The 19386-nt window shown below is 56.5% G+C and overlaps 1 protein-coding gene and 1 pseudogene across 1 annotated transcript; one reads left to right on the top strand and one right to left on the bottom strand.

Annotated features, from left to right (window-relative positions):
• The first annotated feature begins 496 nt into the window (after positions 1 to 496).
• On the top strand, positions 497 to 3006 carry LOC133746986 (beta-galactosidase-like; annotated as a pseudogene).
• Positions 3007 to 12247: 9241 nt separating this feature from the next.
• Positions 12248 to 12703, bottom strand: LOC133746985 (cilia- and flagella-associated protein 90-like). The gene has a single exon (XM_062175159.1). It carries the CDS (start codon positions 12701 to 12703, stop codon positions 12248 to 12250), a length of 456 nt encoding a protein of 151 aa, XP_062031143.1.
• Positions 12704 to 19386: the final 6683 nt, after the last annotated feature.

Genomic DNA, 19386 nt, shown 5'->3' with positions numbered 1-19386 from the left:
GCCTGCTGACCAGCCAGCGGTCACTCGCCACCCCGGCCTCAGCCTCTGCTGTCCTTTAACTGGCCGCCTTCCCCTCTGTCTCTGCTGTGCCCCCAGAGCAGGAGCCACGTGGAGTTCAGGCCCCGGGATGCTCGCCGCTGGAGCTGGGTGTCCGCCCACCTGGGAACTGGGTCTCGGTGCAGCATCAGAGCTTGAGCTGGGACAACAGTCCCCTTCTGTGAGGCCGAGCCCACCTCACCCGTGCCGGTGGAGGAAGACAGTGCTTGGACTTGGCCTGTGCGGCCATGGGGCTCTTCTTGCACAGCACGTCACGGTGTCCCAGTCGCTCTCGGCTCCGCGGCAACTCAAGACCTGGCGCCTTTGTGTATATGTGTGTGTGTGTGCGCGTGTGTGTTTCAGCAAGTTTAATACATTCAAGATTATTTATTTACTAGAACAGAATTAAAAGTCTCGCCAGGCAGCTGAAGCTGGGGAGCGAGAGGAGCGCGTTTGGCCCATGGCGGCGAGCTTGTGCTTGAAGGAGGCCATGCCCGCTTCGTGCTACAGCCTGGGCAGCCTTGTTGGCGGGCAGAGGCCCGAGGTGAGTCCATCCCAGCCGGTCCTCACCACCAACACCAGTGCCCCAGGGTCCCCAGGAGGGGCCTCCCTCCCTCCCTCCAGAACTCCAGTGGCCCCGCCCAGCACAAGCCACCTGCACTGGGCTCCTGCGGCCAGCCAGGGACAAGACTGAACTGCAGGCCCGGGAGGATTCCTCACTCACAGGACAAGAGGCAGCCTCCACCCCTCCACCCCCATGAGCAATAAATAAAAGCAAGGCTGTGGGCTGTGGTGGGGGCCTGGACGCACACTCACAGGTGCCTGGCAGGGCCCTGAGGCCGGTGAGCCGAGAAGCAGGAATGTGGAAAAACGCAGGGCCGAGACACTGTGGGTGGCGACACTTCTCACGACGACAGTCAGCGCCCCGTGGGCACAGGGGCCCGGCCACCACCCATGGGATCAAACGCTGACACCCTTTGATCAAAGGTTTCCAGGAACGCACCTAGGGCAGAGGAAAGTCGAATGCTTATCCAGAACCAAAGTTGGAAGTGGTCAAGTATTGGGAGCTCGGCTGCTGAGAGCGATTTCACTTAAATTGGAGAATTCACTGCTTCCTCTCCACCCCAGCTGTGATTCCCTGGCCCCAGTGTATTTTATGTTTGTTTGTTTGCTTTTTGTTTTTTAGACAAAGCTTTTTTGTCCTGGAGCCATGGAGGAGCCTGGGAGCACTTCCCAGAGGACGTTGGAGATCCACTGCTGCCGGACCGCTTCCCCAAGGATGGCCAGCCCTTCCACTACATCTTGGGGAGCATCCACTACTTCCGCGTGCCCAGCTTCTACTGGAAGGATCGGCTGCTGAAGATGAAGATGGCGGGGCTGAACGCCATCCTGGCGGGGGTCTCCCTGCTTGGTTGTTGGAGCAAGAGTCCATCATTCTCCACTCTTCTGACCCAGATCACCTCGCGGCTGTGGACAAGTGGCTGGGCATCCTTCTGCCCAAGAGGAAGCCTCTGCTCTATCAGAATGGAGGGCCGAGTATACCTGTGCAGGTTGAAAATGAATACGGCAGCTACTTCTCCCGTGACTGTGACTACCTGCGTTTCCTGCAGAAGCGCTTCCACTACTACCTGGGTGACAATGTGCTTCTGTTCACCACTGATGGTGCACAGAAGAAGTTCCTGCAGTGTGGGGCACTGCAGGGCCTCTGTGCCACAGTGGACTTTGGAGTAGGTAACATCACAGATGCTTTCCAAATCCAGAGGAATAGTGAGCCCAGAGGACCCCTGGTCAATTCTGAATTCTATACTGGCTGGTTAGAACACTGGGGCGAACAGCACTGGACAGTCTAGAGTGAAGCAATGGCTTCCGCCCTCTATGACATCCTTGCCCAGGGAGCAAATGTGAACATGTACATGTTTATATGTGGGACCCATTTTGCCTATTGGAATGGGGCCAACAAGCCCTACACACCACAGCCCACCAGCTACGACTATGATGCCCCCCTGAGTGAGGCAGGGGACCTCACCAAGAAGTATTTTGCCCTGTGTAAGGTTATCGGGAAGTTTGTAGCATTACCAGAAGGTCCCATTCCTCCATCCACACCAAAATATGCATATGGAACAGTCCCACTGAAAAAGTGAAGGGCAGTGGACGCAGCTCTGGATGTCCTGTGTCCCTCTGGGCCCATCAACAGTGTTTATTCCCTGACATTTACCCAGGTGAAACAGTACTTTGGCTTTGTGCTGTACCGGACAACACTGCCTGGGGACTGCAGCAACCCTACACCCCTCTCTCCACCCCTCAATGGAGTCCAGGACTGGGCCTGCATCGCTGTGGATGGGATTCTGCAGGGAGTGCTGGAGCGAAACCACGTGCTCACGGTGAGCATACAAGGGAAGGCTGGAGCCAGGCTGGACCTCCTGGTGGGAACATCAGGCACGTGCACTACGGCAAAGCCATCAACGACTTTAAGGGCTTGATTTCCAACTTGACCCTGGGTTCCTGCATCCTCACAAACTGGACCATCTTCCCCCTGGACACCGAGAGGGCAGTGAGCAGCCTCCTGGGGGACTGGGGTGGCCTCCAGAAGGATGCCAGTGCCTGCAGCTCCCAGAACTACACAGTGCCAGCCTTTTACACTGGGAACTTCTCCATCCCCAGCGGGGTCCCATCCCTGCCCCAGGACACCTTTATCAAGTTTCCTGGGTGGACCAAGTGTCAGGTGTGAATCAACGGCTTCAACCTCGGCCGCTACTGGCCAGCGCACGGGCCCAGGTGACCTTGTTCATGTCAAAGCACCTCCTCAGCACCTCGACCCCCAACACCATCACGGGGCTGGAGCTGGAGCGTGCACCCTGCAGCCAGCACTGCCAGGATGCCATGGAGTTCGGGGACAGGCCCATTGTCAAAGCCACCGCCTCTCAGGGCCTGATGAGACCCACAGTGTTCAAGTCACAACTAGAGCCTTAGGGGACTGAAGGCTGTGCCCAGTGGGGTCCAGCACCCCCACGTCCCAGATAAGAAAACCCCGTCAGGTCTACATCTGCCAGAGAAGTCCACTAGAATGTAAATCGGGTTCCCGGCGTGGGTCTTCCTGGTGCTGGGACAGCCCCGGGCATGGGACGGAGCTGACAGCACAGGCTGCCGAGCAAGCTCTGCACGTGTTCCAGTTTTTATTTTGGAAGAATCATGTTGTCTTTTTTTGTTAAATGAAAGTTGTACTTGGATGATGAAAAAAAAAAAAGTCCCAGGGTCGGGCATCAGCGGTCCTGGGTGCCCAGGAGGGGGCTGTGTGTCATGGAAGGGGCCAGGCATCACATGTTCGGGGTGCCAGGGAGGGGCCAGGTGTCAGGGGTCCTGGGTACCAGGGAGGGGGCAGGATGTTGGGGGTCCCTGGTGGTAGGGAGGGCACCGGGCGTCTTGGGTCCCAGGTAGCAGGGAAGGGGCCAGGCGTCTGGGGTCCCGAGTGACAGAGTGGGGCCAGGCATCAGGGGTCTTTGGGTGCCAGGGAGGGGGCTGGGCGTCAGGGGTCCTGTGTACCAGGGAGGGGGCTGGGTGGCTGGGGTCCCGAGTGACTGTGAGGGGTCGGACTTTGGGGGTCGTGGGTACCAAGGAAGCAGCTGGGCATCGGGGAAGGGGCCAGGTGTTGGGGATCCGGGGTGCCAGGGAGGGGGCCGGGCATCAGTGGTCCTGTGTACCAGGGAGGGGGCCAGACGGCTGGGATCCCCAGTGACAGAGAGTGGCCGGGTGTCAGGGGTCCCGTGTACCAGGGAGGAAGCTGGGCGTCAGGGGTCCCGAGTGACAGGGAAGGGCCAGACGTGGGAGGTCCTGGTACCAGGGAAGGGGCTGGGCTTCAGGGAAGAGGCCGGGTGTTGGGGATCTGGGGTGCCATTGAGGGGGCAGGAAGTTGGCAGTCCCAAGTGACAGGGATAGCCGGGCGTCAGGGGTCACCGGTGCCAGGGAGGAGCTGGGCGTCCATGGTCCCTGGTCCCAGGGAGGAGGCTGGGCATCAGGTTCCCTGGTGCCAGGGAGGAGGCTCGGCATCAGGGGTTCCTGTTGTCAAGGAGGGGACAAGAGTCCGGGATCTTGGGTCCCAGAAGGGAGCCGGGCGATGGGGATCCCAGGTACCAGGGTAGGGGCTCAGCGTCATGGGTCCAGGGTGCCTGGGAGGGGGCTGGGCATCAGGGAAGGAGCCAGGCCTCTGGGGTCTGGGGTGTGAGGGAACGTGCCAGGTGGCGGGGATCCTGGGTGGCAGGGAAGGAGCTGGGTGGCAGGGGTCCTGGGTGCTAGGGAGGGGCCCAGGTGGCGGGGGTCCTGGGTACAAGGGAGGAGGCTGGACATCCGGGGTCACGTGTGTCAAGGAGGAGGCCCAGCATCGTGATCCAGGGGCCCAGGAAGGAGCCTCACGTCGGGGGTCCGGGGTGCCAGGGTGGGGGTCAGGCGTTGGGGGTCCCTGGTGGTTGGGAGGGCACCGGGCGTCAGGGGTCCCGGGTAGCAGGGTGGAGGCCTGGCACCAGGGGTTGTGAGAGACAGGGAGGGGCCAGACATCTGGGGTCCTGGGTACCAGGGAAGGGGCTGGGCGTTGGGGAAGGGGCAGGGTGTCGGGAATCTGCGGTTCCAGGGAGGGTGCTGGATGTCGGGAGTCCCGAGTGACAGGGAGGGCTGGGTGTTGGGGGTCACAGGTGCCAGGGAGGGGGCCAGGCGTCGAGGATCCTGGGTGTCAAGTGGGGGCCAGGCTTTGGGGATCCCAGGGCCCAGGAGGGAGCCAGGAATTGGGGGTTCTGGGTACCAGGGTAGGGGCTGGCCATTGGGGGTCCGGGGTGCCAGGGAGGAGGCCTGGCTTCAGGCGTCCAGGGTGTCAAGGAGGGGGCCAGATGTCCTGGATCCCAGCGCCCAGGAGAGAGCTGGGCATCAGGGGTCCAGGGTGCCAGGATGGGGGCCCGGCATCGAGGTTCCCAGGTGCCAGGGAGGGGTTCGAGAGTCCTGGGTGCCAGGGAGGAGCTGGGCGACCGGGTTCCCAGGTGCTAGGGAAGAGGCCCGGTGTCATTGGTCCTGGAAGTCAAGGAGGCGCCAGGCATCCAGGATCAGGAGCCCGGAGTCGGGGGTCCAGGGTGTCAGGGAGGGGGCCAGGCTTTGGGGGTCCTGGGTGCCAGGGGTGGAGCCGGGTGTCAGGGGTCCCGGGTAACAGGGATGGGGCCGGGCATCTGGGGTCCCGAGTGACAGAGAGGGGCCGGCCATTGGGTGTCATGGTTGCCAGGGAGGTGGTCGGGGTCCCGGGTGCAAGGGAGGGGTCGGGTGTTTGGGTCCAGGTGCAAGGGATGGGGCCGGATGTCAGATGTCCTGGGTGCCATAGAAGGGGCCAGGCCGCAGGGTTCCTGTGTGCCAGGGAGGAGGCCAGACATCCAGGTCACGGGTTTCAAGGAGGGGGCTAGGCTTAGGGGATCCCGGGGCCCAGGAGGGAGCTGGGCGTAGGGGGTCCTGGGTACCAGAGAGGGGGCCAGGTGGTGGGGATCATGGGGCCCAGGAGGGAGCCGGGCGATGGGGGTCCCAGGTACCATGTTGTGGCCAGGCGGAGGAGGTCCCGAATTCCAGGGAAGGGCTGTCACTGGGGGTCCCGGGTGCCAGAAGAGTGGCTGGGCATCAGGGAAGGCATCGGGCGTCCAGGGTCCCAGGTGTCAGGGAAGGGGTCAGGGGTCCCAGGTAGCTTCCTTGGGTTCTGCTTTCCCCCTGTGGAGACTCACCAAGTCAGGGTTCTCAGCTCTTCGGTGCCTGGCAACCCCCAGCAGGAGAAGGTGGAGAGCGCAGACCCCCACTGGGCTCTGGAGCCTTCTCCTGGGACCTCACTCCACAGAGGAACTCTAGGACCACTGTGAGGTCAAGATCCCACGTGATGACATCACCATGCCAGACTAGACTGGGGCGCACACAGCATCACAAAAGACGCAGCCAATCAGCATCCTCCAGGGCGTGGCTCCCTAACCAGTTTGTGCTCCAAGTGAATCAGGAGAGGTGGGAAGAGGCCCCCTCCCCTTCTCCTGGGCTGCTCTCTGGTGGTGCACCTGCCACCCACTGGGGTCGCCGCATACTTCTCGAAGGCAGATCCTGGCTGCAGCTGGCGGTCACCTGCTTCAGGTGAGTTAAAATTCTGCTTCTTGGCTTAGGGGCTTTCGCTTTGTCTTCGTATTTCTGCTCATTTTTCTGTTGGGCCATTTGTATCATCTTTTAATAGTGATTTGAAGAATACTTAAAGGCATCACATAATTGAAGCCTTTTTTTTTTCCCCTGTCAATATATGTTGTCCACTCTGCCTACTGACCTTTAATATCTTCTATTTGTTTCTTGCGGGTGCTTGGTAATCTAGTGGATTTTAAAAATATCGATTTTTCCTGAAATCTTGTTCAATTCATTTATCAGTTTTTGTTTTTAGATGTTATGGATTCTCTCTAAATAAAGATCTCCAATATACTGAGATTTTATTGCTTAGAAATTGATCTTTACACCTTAGTTTTTCTTTTTGTTCTTTTTCCTCCTCTGTTGACTACTCCTCTAGTAAGAAGGCTGCCGTGCAAGCTCCGCAGGTGTTCTAGTTTTTATTTTGGAAGAATCACGTTGTGTTTTTGTTAAATAAAATTTGTACTTGGATGTTGGAAAAAAACAAAAACACCCCAGGGTCAGGAGTTGGGGTCTGGGTGCCAGGGAGGGGGCTGGGCATCTGGGGTCCCAAGTGATGGGGGGGTGGGTGTCAGGGGTCCTGGGCGCCTAGGATGGGGCTGGGTGTCAGGGAAGGGACCGGGCCTCAAGGGTCTGGGGTGCCAGGGAGGGGGTAGGACGTTGGGGGTCCTGGAAACTAGGGAAGGGGCCGGTCGGCAGGGGACCTAGGTGCCAGGGAGGAGGCTGGACATCCGGGGTCACAGGTGTCAAGAAGGGGGCCAGGTGTCGGGGATCCTGGGGCCCAGAGGGTGCCAGGAGAAGGGGGTCCTAGGTACCAGGGTAGGGGCTGGGCGTCGGGGGCCCAGGGTGCCAGGGAGGAGGCCGGGCGTCAGAAGTCTAGGGTGACAAGGAGGGGGCCAGGCGTCAGGCTCCCTGGGGCCGAGGATGGAGCTGGGCATCGGGGGTCCGGGGTGCCAGGGAGGGGGCTAGGCGTCAGGGGTCCCGTGTACCAGGGATGGGGCTGGGCAGCTGGGGTCCCAAGTGACAGAGAGGGTCTGGGCATCAGGGGTCCCAGGTACCAGGGAGGAGGCCAGGCATCAGGGGTCCCGAGTGACAAGTAGGGGCTGGATAGGGGTTCCTGGGTACCAGGGAAGGGGCTGCGCGTCAGGGAAGAGGCCAGGTGTTGGGGATCCAGGGTGCCATTGAGAGGGCCAGAAGTTGGGAGTCCCAAGTGACAGGGAAGGCCAGGTGTCGCAGGTCACCGGTGCCAGGGAAGGGATCAGGGGTCCCGGGTGCAGGAGGCCAGGCATCAGGGGTTCCTGGTGTCAAGGAGGAGCCAGGATTCCAGGATCCTGAGGCCCAGGAGGGAATCAGATGATGGGGGTCCCAGGTACCAGGGTAAGGGCTCAGTGTCGGGGGTCCAGGGTGCCAGGGAGGTGGCCAGGCATCTGGAGTTCCGGGTGCCAGGGAGTGGGCCAGGTGTCAGGGGACCCGGGTGCCCTGGAGGGGGCTGGGTGTCGGGGAAGGGGCCAGGCCTCTGGGGTCCAGGATGCGAGGGAGGGTGCCAGGTGTTGGGGGTCCTGGGTGGCAGGGAAGGGGCTGGGCAGAGGGTTCCTGGGTGCCAGGGAGGGGCCCAGGTTGCGGGGTCCTGAGTGCAAGGGAGGAGGGCAGACATCCGGGGTCACATGTGTAAAGGAGGGGCCCGGCATCGAGATCCAGGGGCCCAGGAAGTAGCCTCGGGTTGGGGGTCCAGGGTGCTAGGGAGGGGGCCAGTCATCAGGGAATCCGAGGCCCAGGACGGAGCCGGGCGATTGGGGTTCTGGGTACAGGGTAGGTGCTGGGTGTCTGGGGTCCAGGGTGCCAGGAAGGGAGCTAGAGTCAGGGATTCTGGGTACCATGGAGGAGGCTGGGCATCAGGGGTCCCGAGTGACAGGGAGGGGCTGGATGTTGAGGGTCTTGGGAACCAGGGAAGGGGCTGGGCATCTGGGAAGGGGCCAGGTGTCGGGGATCCGGAGTGCCATGGCGGGGGCCAGATGTTGGGAGTCCCGTTGACAGGAAGGGCAGGGTGGTGGGGGTCAGGGGTGCCAGGGAGGGTGTAGGTGTCCCAGGTGCCAGGGAGGAGCTGGGTGTCCAGGGCCACGGGTGCCAGGGAAGAGGCCCGGAGTCAGAGGTTCCTGGTGTCAAGGAGGGGGCCAGGAGTCTAGCATCCCGAGGCCCAGGAGGGAGCCGGGCAATGGGGGTCCTAGGTACCATGCAAGGGTTTGGGCATTGGGGATCTGGGGTGCCAAGGAGGGGTCCAGGCGTCAGGGGTCCCAGGTGTCAAGGAAGGGGTCCGACGTCGGGATCCTGGGTGTCAGGGAAGGGGCTGGGCATCAGGGGTCCTAGGTACCATGGATGGGGGCCAGGTGTCTGGGGTCCTGAGTGACAGTGAGGGCCAGGCGTCAGTTATCACAGGTGCCAGGGAGGGGCCAAGATTGAGGGTCCTGGGTGCCAGGGAAGAGGCTGGACATCAGGGTCCTGTGTACCAGGGAGGGGCAGGCGTCTGGGGTCCTGAGTGACAGAGAAAGGCCGGGTGTCAGGTGTCCCAGGTACCAGGGTAGAGGCCTGGTGTCAGGGATTCCGAGTGACAGGGAGGTGCCAGACGTCGGGGGTCTTGGGTCAGGGAAGGGCTGGGTATAGAGAAGGGGCAGGGCTTTGGGGGACCGGCGTGCCAGGGTGGGGGCTAGGTGTTAGGGGTCCCTGGTGCCAGGGAGGGGTCTGGATGTCAGGATCCCGGGAGCTAGGGAAGGGTACCAGCGTCAGGGGTCCCAGGTCAAAGGGAGGGGACCGGGCGTCTGGGGTCCCAATTGACAGGAGAGGCTGGGCGTTGGTGGTAAAGGTGCTAGGGACGGGGTCAGGTGTTCTGGGTGCCAGGGAGGAGGCCGGACAGCAGGGGTCCTGGGTATCAAGGAGGGGGGTAGACGTCGGTGATTCCGGGGCCCAGGAGGGAGCCGGGCTTCGGGAGTCTGGGGTGCCAGGGAGGGGACCAGGTGTCAGGGTTCCCGGGTACCAGGGAGGGGGCCTTGCGTCTGGGGTCCTGAGTGACAGAAAGGGGCTGGGTGTGAGGTGTCCTGGGTACCAGGGTGGAGGCCTGGCATCAGGGGTCCCGAGTGACAGGAAGGGGCCAGATGTCAGGGGTCCTGGGTACCAGGGAAGGGGCTGGGCATTGAGGATGGGGCTGGGTGTCAGGGATCTGGGGTTTCAGGGAGTGTGCCCTATGTCAGGAGTCCTGAGTGACAGGGAGGGCCGGATGTCCACTGCCACGGTTGCCAGCGAGTGGGTCAGAGGTCCCGGGTGCTAGGGAGGAGCTGGGCTTCCAGGGTCTCTGGTGCCAGGGAAGAGTCCGGATGTCAAGTTCCCGGGTGCCAGGGAGGAGGCCAGGAGTCAGGGGTCCTGGGTATCAAGGAGGGGGCCAGGCTTTGGGGACCCCTGAGCGCAGGAAGAAGCCAGGCAATGAGGATACCAGGTACCAGGGAAGGGGCTGGGCGTTGGGGGTCAGGGGTGCCAGAGAGGGCCCCAGGCATGGGGGGTCCAGGGTGCCAGGAAGGGGGCCAGGCGTCAGAGGTCCCAGGTGCCAGGGAGGGGGCCGGATGTGGGGATCCCAGTTGCCAGGGTAGTGGCCTTGTGTCAGGGATTCTGGGTTCCAGGAGGGGGCTGGGTGTCTGGTTTCCTGAGTACCTGGGAGGGGCCAGGCGTCAGGGGTCACAGGTGACAGTTAGGGGTCAGGTCCCGGGTGCCAGGGAGTGGCTGGGATAAAGGGTCCTGGGTTCCAGAAAAGAGGCCAGGCATCAGGGTCCTGGGTGCCAGGGAGGAGGCCAGGTGGCAGGAGTTCCAGGTATCAAGGAGGGGGCCAGACTTTAGGGATCCAGGGGCCAAGGAGGGAGCTGGGCGATTGGGGGTTCCAGGTACCAGGGAAGTTGCTGGGTATCGGGAATCCGGGGTGCAAGAGAGGGGCCTGGGGGTCGGGGGTCATGGGTGCCAGGAGGGGTTCAGATGTTAGGGGTCCCAGATGCCAGGAACGGGGCCGGATATCGGGGGTCCTGGGTGCCATCGAAGGGGCCAGGCTGCAGGGTTCCTGTGTGCCAGGGAGCAGGCCAGACATCTGGGGTCATGGGTTCCATGGAGGGGGCTAGGCTTAGGGGATCCCGGGGCCCAGGAGGGAGCTGGGCGTTGGGGATCCTGGGTGCCAGAGAGAGGACCAAGCGTCAGGGATCCTGGGGCCCAGGAGGGAGCCAGGTGATGGGAGTCCCAGGTACCAGGTACCTGGCGAAGGGGGTCCTGGATTCCAGTGAAGGGCTGTCGTCGGGGGTCCTGGGTGCCAGAGAAGTGGCTGGGCATTGGGGAAGGTATCGGGTGTCCGGGGTCCTGGGTGTCAGGGAAAGGGTCAGGGGTCCGGGGCAGCTTCCATGGGTTCTGCTTTCCCCCTGTGGAGACTCACCAAGTCGAGGTCCTCAGCTCTTAGGTGCCGGGTAACCCCCAGCACAAGAAGGTGGAGAGTGCAGACCTCCACTGGGCTCTGGAGCTTCTAGGCAGCTAGCCTTCTCCTGGGACCTCACTCCGCAGAGGAACTCTAGGACCACTGTGAGGTCAAGATCCCACGTGATGACATCACCATGCCTGATTGGACGGGAGCACACACAGCATCACAAAAGATGCAGCCAATCAGCATCCTCCAAGGCGTGGCTCCCTAACCAGTTTGTGCTCCAAGTGAATCAGGAGAGGTGGGAAGCGGCCCCCTCCCCTCCTCCCAGGTTTCTCTCTGGTGGTGCACCTGCCACCTGCTGGGGTCGCCCCATGCTTCAGCAGTCCCGGGTGTCAAGGAGGGAGCCGTGCATCAGGGGTCCAAGGTGCAGGGAGGGGGCCAGGTGTCGGGGTCCCGGGTGCCAGGGTTCCCAGGTACCAGAGTGGAGGCCTGGCATCAGGGGTCCCGAGTGATAGTGAGGTGCTGGATGTCGGGGATCTTGGGTACCAGGGAAGGGTCTGGGCGTAGGGAAGGGGCAGGGCTTTGGGGGACCGGGGTGCCAGGGCAGGGGCTAGGTGTTGGGAGTCCCTGGTGCCAGGGAGTGGTCTGGATGACAGGATCCCGGGAGCCAGAGAAGGGGATGGGTGTCAGGGGTCCTGGGTCAAAGGGAGGGGACCAGGCATCTGGGATCCCAAATGACAGGGAGGGGCTGGGCGTTGGTGGTAAGGGTGCCAGGGAGGGGATCGTGGGTCCTGGGTGCCAGGGAGGAGGCCGTGCAGCATGAGGCCCAGGTGTCAATGTGGGGGCCTGGCGTCGGGGATCCCGGGGCCCAGGAAGAAGCCAGGCGTCGGAATCTGAGGTGCAAGGGAGGAGGCCAGGCGTTGGGGGTCCCGGATGCCAGGGAGGGGACTGGGTATCAGGGTTCCCGTGTACCAGGGAGGGTGCTGTGTGCCTGGGGTCCCGAGTGACAGAGATGGGCCAAGTGTCAGGTGTCCTGGGTACCAGGGTGGAGGCCTGGCATCAGGGGTCCCAAGTGACAGGGAGGGGCCAGACATCGGGGGTCCTGGGTACCAGGGAAAGGGCTGGGCACTGAGGATGGGGCCGGGTGTCGGGGATCCAGTGTTCCAGGGAGGGTGCCTGATGTCAGGAATCCCGAGTGACAGGGAGGGCTGGTTGGCGGGGGTCCAAGGTGCCAGGGAGGAACTGGGCGTCCAGGGTCTCGGGTGCTAAGGAAGAGGCCCAACCCCTCTGGATTTTTTTTTTTTTGGCAAGTGCAACAGAGTTTCCATTTTATTCAGGTGCTCACAGCAGATCAGCCTCTACTGTCATTTGATCCTAAGTAATGCATGTAACAGTCACCACACCAGATGGAACTGAGCATATACGAAATCTGTGTAGCCAGGTTCCTAAGCCAGGCACCCTGAGGGAAGGTGTGGCAATGAGGCAGAGGCACCCCTCTCAGCATCCTGAGAAGAGCTGCCACGGCCCCAGGCAACATCCTTCTCCGTGCAGCCTCCCTTGCTGGCAGGTACCTGACTGCCCTGTGGGCTGCAGGGTGGCTCAGGTTGGAGCGATGTGCCCAAAGCCAGGTGCCTTGATGCTGGGGATGTTGTTCTTCTGGTAGAAGGCAGCCTGCACGTGGTTGGCACTGCGGAAGTCCCAGTTCAGCGGCTCCATGGGCTGGTGGATGCGTCTCCCATAGACGGAGGAGGCCAGCACGCCCACGGGCCTCTCTTGTTCCTCCTTGTTAACGTGAAGTCCCAGGCCTTTTGTGTGCTCTCTGTCATCTCGGTGCAGTTTCTGATTATAATCGAGCTTCCTCTTAAAAACGCAGTCGTAGAGGGAAATAATCCCCTTCTGGCCCTGGCGGTAGTAGTAGCTGTACTCCTTGCCGTCCAGGCACCAAGGCGGGACGTAGCTGAAGGCCGAGAGAGCCGAGATGGGCAGCGGCCGCGGCCTGGCCTGCAGTGTGGCGGCTGTGATCTCCTCTTCTTCCTCCAGGCCATCCTGGTCCATCGCCTCCGCCCGCACAGGGACCCAGGCCACGTCTGCTCGCTGGCCTGGTGCCCATGTTCAGCACTGCACCTGTGTTTGGCCGTTGCCAGGACACCATGGCCTGGCGACGCGTGGCTGGGCCGAGGTGGGCGGGGCAGGGATGACCCCTGGGCATCTCCAGCCACGCCAGGCATCCATGCAGCCCTCCACTCCCAGAAATCAGCAGTCCTGGTGTCAAGAGGGGGCCAGGCCTTGGGGATCCTGAGGCCCAGAAAGAAGCCAGGCGATGGGGGTCCCAGGTACCAGGGAAGGGTCTGGATGTCAGGGGTTTGGGGTGCCAGGGAGGAGCCGGGCGTCTAGGGTCTCGGGTGCCAGGGAAGAGGCCGGGCGTCGGGTTTCCAGGTGCCAGGGAGGAGGCCGAAAGTCAGGGGACCCGGGTGTCAAGGAGGGGGCCAGGCTTTGGGGATCCTGGGGCCCAGGAAGAAGCCAGGCATTGGGGGTCCCAGGTACCATGGAATTGGCTGGGCGACGGGGGTCCAGGGAACCAGAGAGGGGCCCAGGCGTCGGGGGTCCAGAGTGCCAGGGAGGGGGGCCGGACAACAGGATCCCGGTTGCCAGGGAAGGGGCCTGGCGTCAGGGGTCCCAGGTACTGGGGAGGGGGCCGGGCATCTGGTTTCCCGAGTGACAGGGAGGGGGCCAGGAGTCAGGAGTCACAGGTGCCAATGGTGGGTCAAGGGTCCCGGGTGACAGGGAGGAAGCTGGGAGGCAGGGGATCTAGGTGTCAAGGAGGGGGTCAGGTTTAAGGGATCCAGGGGCCAAGTAGGGAGCTGGGCATTGGGGGTCCCAGGTACCAGGGAAGTTGCTGGGCTTTAGGTGTCCAGGGTACTAGAGAGGGGCCAGGGCGTCAGGGGTCTGGGGAGCGTGGGAGGGGGCCAGGCATTGGGGGTCCCAGGTAGCAGGGAGGGGGCTGGGCATCTGGGGTCCCAAGTGACAGGGGCCAGGCATCAGGGGTCCCTGGTACCAGGGAAGAGGCCTGGTGTCAGGGGTCCCGATTGACAGGGAGTGGGCCAGGCATCTGTGGTCCTGAGTGATAGAGAGGTGCTGGCGTCAAGAGTCCAGGGTGCCCAGGATGGGCTGGGTGTCGGGGAAGGGGCCGGGCATCAGGGGTCCATGCTGCCTGGGAGGGGTCCAGGTGTCGGGGGTCCCGGGTGCCAGGGAGGGGGCCTGCTTTTGGTGATCTGGGGGCCCAGTGGGTGCCAGGCGAAGAGGGTCCCGGTTACCAGGGTAGGGGCTGGGAGTCGAAGATCCAGGGTACCAAGGAGGAGGCCAGGCATCGGGGATCCCAGGGCCTGGGAGGGAGCCAGGCGTCGGGGGTCTGGGGTGCCAGGGAGTGGGTTGGGCGTCTGGGGTCCCGAGTAACAGAGAAAGGCCAGGTGTCAGGTGTCCAGGGTACCAGGGAAGGGGCTGGAAGTCGTGAAGGAGCAAGGTTTGGGGTACAGGGGTGCCAGGGAGGGGTCTAGGTTTTGGGGGTCCCTGGTGCCAGGGAGGGGTCTGGATGTCAGGATCCCGGGAGTCAGAGAAAGGGATGGGAGTCAGGGGTCCCAGGTCAAAGGGAGGGGACCGGGCATCTGGAGTCCTAATTGATAGGGAGGGTCTGGGCGTTGGTGGTAAGGGTGCCAAGGAGGGGATAGGGGTCCTGGGTGCCAGGGAGGAGGCCGGGTGGCAGGGGTTCTGGGTGTCAAGGAGGGGGCCAGGGGTTGGAGGTTTCGGGGCCCAAGAGTGAGATGGGCATTGTGAGTCCAGGGTCCTGGGGGGGCCAGGTGTCGGGGCTTCCAGGTGCCAGGGAGGGGACCAGGTGTCAGGGTTCCTGGGTACCAGGGCGGGGGGTGGGCGTCTAGGGTTTCTAACTACCATTTGGGGCAAGTCTGATTGAGCATGTGCCAAACTATACATCTCCTCCCTCTCTTATTCCCACTCTTATATTTAACGGGGATCACTTTTCAGTTAAATTTAAACACGTAAGAATAATTGTGTGTTAATTAAAGAGTTCAACCAATAGTATTAAGTAGAACAAAACACTACTAAACGGGATAAAGTAGTAAGTTGTTCCTCGACAGCCAGGACAAGGGCTGATCAAGTCATTGTTTCTCATAGTGTCCATTTCACTTCAACAAGTTTCCTTTTTGGTGCTTGGTTAGTTGTCACTGATCAGGGAGAACATATGATATTTGTCCCTTTGGGACTGGCTTACTTCACTCAGCATGATGCTTTCCAGATTCATTCATTTGGTTGCAAATGACCAGATTTCAATATTTTTTCCTGCTGTATAGTATTCTATAGAGTACATATCCCATATTTTCTTTATCCAGTCTTCTGTTGATGGGCATTTAAATTGATTCCATGTCTTAGCTATTGTGACTTGAGCTGCAGTAAACATTAAGGTGCAGACAGCTCTTTTATTTGCCAATTTAAATTCCTTTGGGTAAATTCCAAGGAGTGGGATGGCTGGGTTGTATGATATAATTATATTCAGGTTTCTGAGGAATCTCCAAACTGACTTCCATAGTGGCTTTACAGTTTGCATTCCCCCAACAGTGGGTTAGTGTCCCTTTTTACCCACATCCTTGCCGGCATCCATTGTTGCTAGATTTCTGTATATGAGCCATTCTAACTGGGGTGAGGTGAAACCTCACTGTGGTTTTGATTTGAATTTCCCTGATGGCTAGTGATCTGGAACATTTTTTCATGGGTCTGTTGGCCATTTGAATTTGTTTCTTTTGAAAAATGTCTATTGAGGTCCTTGGCCCATCCCTTCAGTGGGTTGTTTTCTTGTGGATTTTCTTGATCTCTTTGTAAATTCTGGTTATTAATCCTTTATCTGTTGCAAACATTTTTCCCATTCTGTCGATTGTCTCTTCACTTTCCTGACTGTTTCTATTGCAGTATAGAAATTTCTCAGTTTGATATAATCCTAATTGGTAATTTTGGCTTTGACTACCCGTGCCTCTGGGGTTTTTCCAAGAACTCTTTGCCTGTGCCTCTATCTTGTAGGGTTTCTCCAATGTTCTCTAACAATTTGATGGTGTTAGGTCATAGATTTAGATATTTAATCCACGTTGAGTGGATTTTTGTGTAAAGCGAAAGGTAGGGGTCTTGCTTCATGCTTCTGCATGTGGAAATCCAGTTTTCCCAGCACCATTTGTTAAATAGACTTGTCCTTGCTCCAGGAGTAGGTTTTAACTCCTCAATCAAATATAAGTTGGCTGTACACGTTTGGATTTATTTCTGGTGTTTCTATTCTGTTCCATTGGTCTATCTATCTGTTTCTGTACCAGTACCATGCTGTTTTGATAACAACTGCCCTGTAGTATGTCCTGAAATCTGGTATTGTGATGCCTCCGGCTTTGTTTTTGTTGTATACTATTGCTTTAGCTATTTGAGGTCTCCTGTGTCTCCATATGAATTTCAGCATCATTTTTTTCAGATCTGAGAAGACTGTCTTTGGTATTTTGATTGGTATTGCATTGAATCTGTAAATTGCTTTTGGGAGAATGGACATTTTGATGATATTGATTCTTGCAATCCATGAGCATGGAAGATTTTTCCATTTTTTGGTATCTTCTTCTATTTCTTTCTTTAAAATTTTGTAATTCTCATTGTAGGGTCTTTTACGTCCTTTTTACATTTACTCCAAGATATTTGATTGTTTTTGTAGCTATTGTGAATGGGATTGATCTTAGAAGTTCTTTTCAGTCGTGGCATTGCCTATGTATACAAAGGCTGTTGATTTCTGTGCATTGATTTTATATCCTGCTACTTTGCCAAACTCTTCTATGTGTTCCAACAGTCTGTTTGTAGGGTTCTTTGGATCCCCTAAATAAAGATTCATATCATCTGCAAAGAGAAGTTTGACTTCTTCCCTCCCAATTTGTATTCCTTTCATTTCTTTTTCTTGCCTAATGGCTCTGGATAAAACTTCCAGAACTATATTGAATAGCAGTGGTGAGAGTGGGCATCCCTGTCTGGTACCGGATCTCAGCGGAAATGCTTCCAACTTTTCCCCATTCAAATGGGATGCTGGCTGTCAGTTTTTCATAAATTGCTTTGATTGTATTGAGGAATGTTCCTTCCATACCCAGTTTGCTTAGAGTTTTCATCAAGAAAGGGTGTTGTATTTTATCAAATGCTTTCTCTGCATCTATTGAGATTATAATATGTTTTTTCTTCTGCAGTCTGTTAATGTGGTGTATCACATTGATTGATTCACGAACATTGAGCCATCCCTGCATTCCAAGGATAAATCCCTCTTGGTCTGGGTGGATGATTTTTCTGATGTGTTGTTGCGTTCTATTGGCCAGAATTTTATTGAGGATTTTTGCATCTATGTTCATCAGGAATATTGGTCTGTAATTCTCTTTCAATGCTGCATCTTTTTCCGGCTTAGGGATTAAGGTGTTGCTGGCTTTCTAGAAAGAATTTGGGAGGATTCCCTCTTTTTCAATTGTTCTGAATAGTTTGAGCAGAATTGGAGTTAGTTCTTCTCTAAATGTCTGGTAGAATTCAGCAGTGAATCCATCCGATCCAGGGGTTTTCTTTGTTGGGAGGGACTTTATTACTGATTCTATTTCTGTCTGTTATGGGTCTGTTTAGGTTTTCTATGTCTTTATGGTTCAATTTCAGTAGGTTGTATGTGTCCAGGAATCTATCCATTTCTGATAGATTTCCCTGTTTGCTGGCATACAAGTCCTTGTAGTAATTTCTGATGACTCTTTTTATTCCTGTGGTGTCTTTTTCATCTCTGATTTTATTGCTTTGGGTCTTTCTCTTTTTTAGTTAGTTGGGCTAATGTGTCAATTTTGTTTATTTTTTCAAAAAAACAGTTCTTTGGCTGATCTTTTGTAATTTTTTTGGATTCAATTTTGTTGATTTCTTCTCTAGTTTTGATTATTTCTCTTCTCCTACTAGTTTTGGGCCTGGTTTGCTGCAATTTTTCTAGACCCTTGAGATGCAATGATAGTTCAACCACTTGGTGCCTTCCCAATTTCTTGATGTAGGCACTTATTGCTATAAAATTTCCTCTTAACACTGCTTTTGCTGTATCCCAAAAGTTTTGGTATATTGTGCTGTTATCCTCATTTACTTCCAGAAAGTTTTTGATTTCTCTTTTGATTTCTTCTATGACCCAGTGTTCATTCAGGAGCATCTTGTTCAGTCTCCATGTGTTCGCATATGCTCTAGGGATTCCTGAGTTGCTAATTTCCAACTTCATTCCACTGTGGTCTGAGAAGCTGCATAGTATGATTCCAGTTCTTTTGAATTTGCTGAGACTTGCTCTATGGCCTAGTATGTGGTCAGTCCTAGAGTAGGTTCCATTTTCTGCACAGAAGAATGTGAATACTTTAAGTGTAGGAGGAAAGTTCTGTAGATATCTGTTAGATGCATTTGGGCTACAGTGTCGATTAAATCTGCTGTTTCCTTGTTGGTCTTCTGTCCGGTTGATCTGTCTATTTCTGAGAGTTTAGTATTGAAGTCCCCCAATATTATTGTATTGGAGTCTAAGTCTTTCTTTAAGTTCCTGAATATATCTTTGAAATAAACCACTGCCCTGTAATTAGGTGCATATACATTTATAATAGTTACATCACCCTGTTGAATTGATCCCTTAATCATTATATAGTGCCCCTCTTTGTCTCTCTTAACAGTTTTTGTGTTAAAGTTTATTTTGTCTGATATTAAGATGGCCACGCCAGGTCTTTTTTGGTTTCTGTTGGCATGAATAACTTTTTCCAACCTTTCACTTTCAGTCTGCATGCATCTTTGTTGGAAAGATGTGTTTCTTGTAGGCAGCAAATAGATGGGTTTTGTTCCTCAATCCATTCAGCCAGTCTATGTCTTTTAACTGGAGAGTTGAGGCCATTAATGTTCAATGTAACTATTGATAAGTAGTAACTTTGCCCTGCCATTTTCCCAAAGATATTTTCTAGTATAAGCTTTGAACTTCCTGTGATCTCTTACTGGGAGGTTTTCTTCCTTTACCTTCTTTCATATTGATGGCCGTGTTTCTGTGTTTCTGTGTGTAACACATCTTTAAGCATTGTTTGCAGGGCTGGATGAGTGGTGAAAAATTCTTTCAATTTCTGTTTGCTGTGAAAGGTCTTTATTTCACCTTCAATCACAAATGAGAGCTTTGCAGGATATAATATTCTGGGCTGGCAGTTTTTCTCTCTTAGTACATGGGCTATGTCTCTCCATTCCCTTCTAGCTTGTAGGGTTTCTGCTGAGAAGTCTGCTGTGAATCTAATTGGAGATCCCCTGAGAGTAAGCTGACGTTTCTCTCTTGCACATTTTAGGATCTTTTCTTTATGTTTCACTGTGGTGAGTTTGATTACAACGTGTCGTGGTGAGGATCTCTTTTGGTCATGTTTACTGGGGGTTCTATGAGCTTCCTGTACTTGGATGTCTCTGTCCTTTTCCAAACCCAGGAAGTTTTCTGCTAGTATCTCATGAAAAAAGGCCTTCTAATCCTTTCTCACTCTCCATGCCTTCAGGAACTCTTAGAACCTGATTGTTGGTTTTTTAAATAGTATCCTGTAGATTCCCAACAATATTTTTTAGATTTCTAATGTCCTCTTCTTTGCTTTGCTTTATATACCTTCTTGTGCTCGGCCTTCTAAGTCCGCTATTCTCTTCTATCTCACTGATTC

The sequence above is a fragment of the Lepus europaeus genome, chromosome 18 (assembly GCF_033115175.1).
Source record: "Lepus europaeus isolate LE1 chromosome 18, mLepTim1.pri, whole genome shotgun sequence".
NCBI classification, from domain to species: domain Eukaryota; kingdom Metazoa; phylum Chordata; class Mammalia; order Lagomorpha; family Leporidae; genus Lepus; species Lepus europaeus.
Note: the sequence above shows the minus strand (reverse complement) of the source record. Positions and strands in the feature narration are given on the sequence as shown.

Excerpts from the sequence above, each read along its gene's own strand:
- LOC133746985 (XM_062175159.1), bottom strand. The coding sequence starts at position 12,703 with ATGGACCAGGATGGCCTGGAGGAAGAAGAGGAGATCACAGCCGCCACA.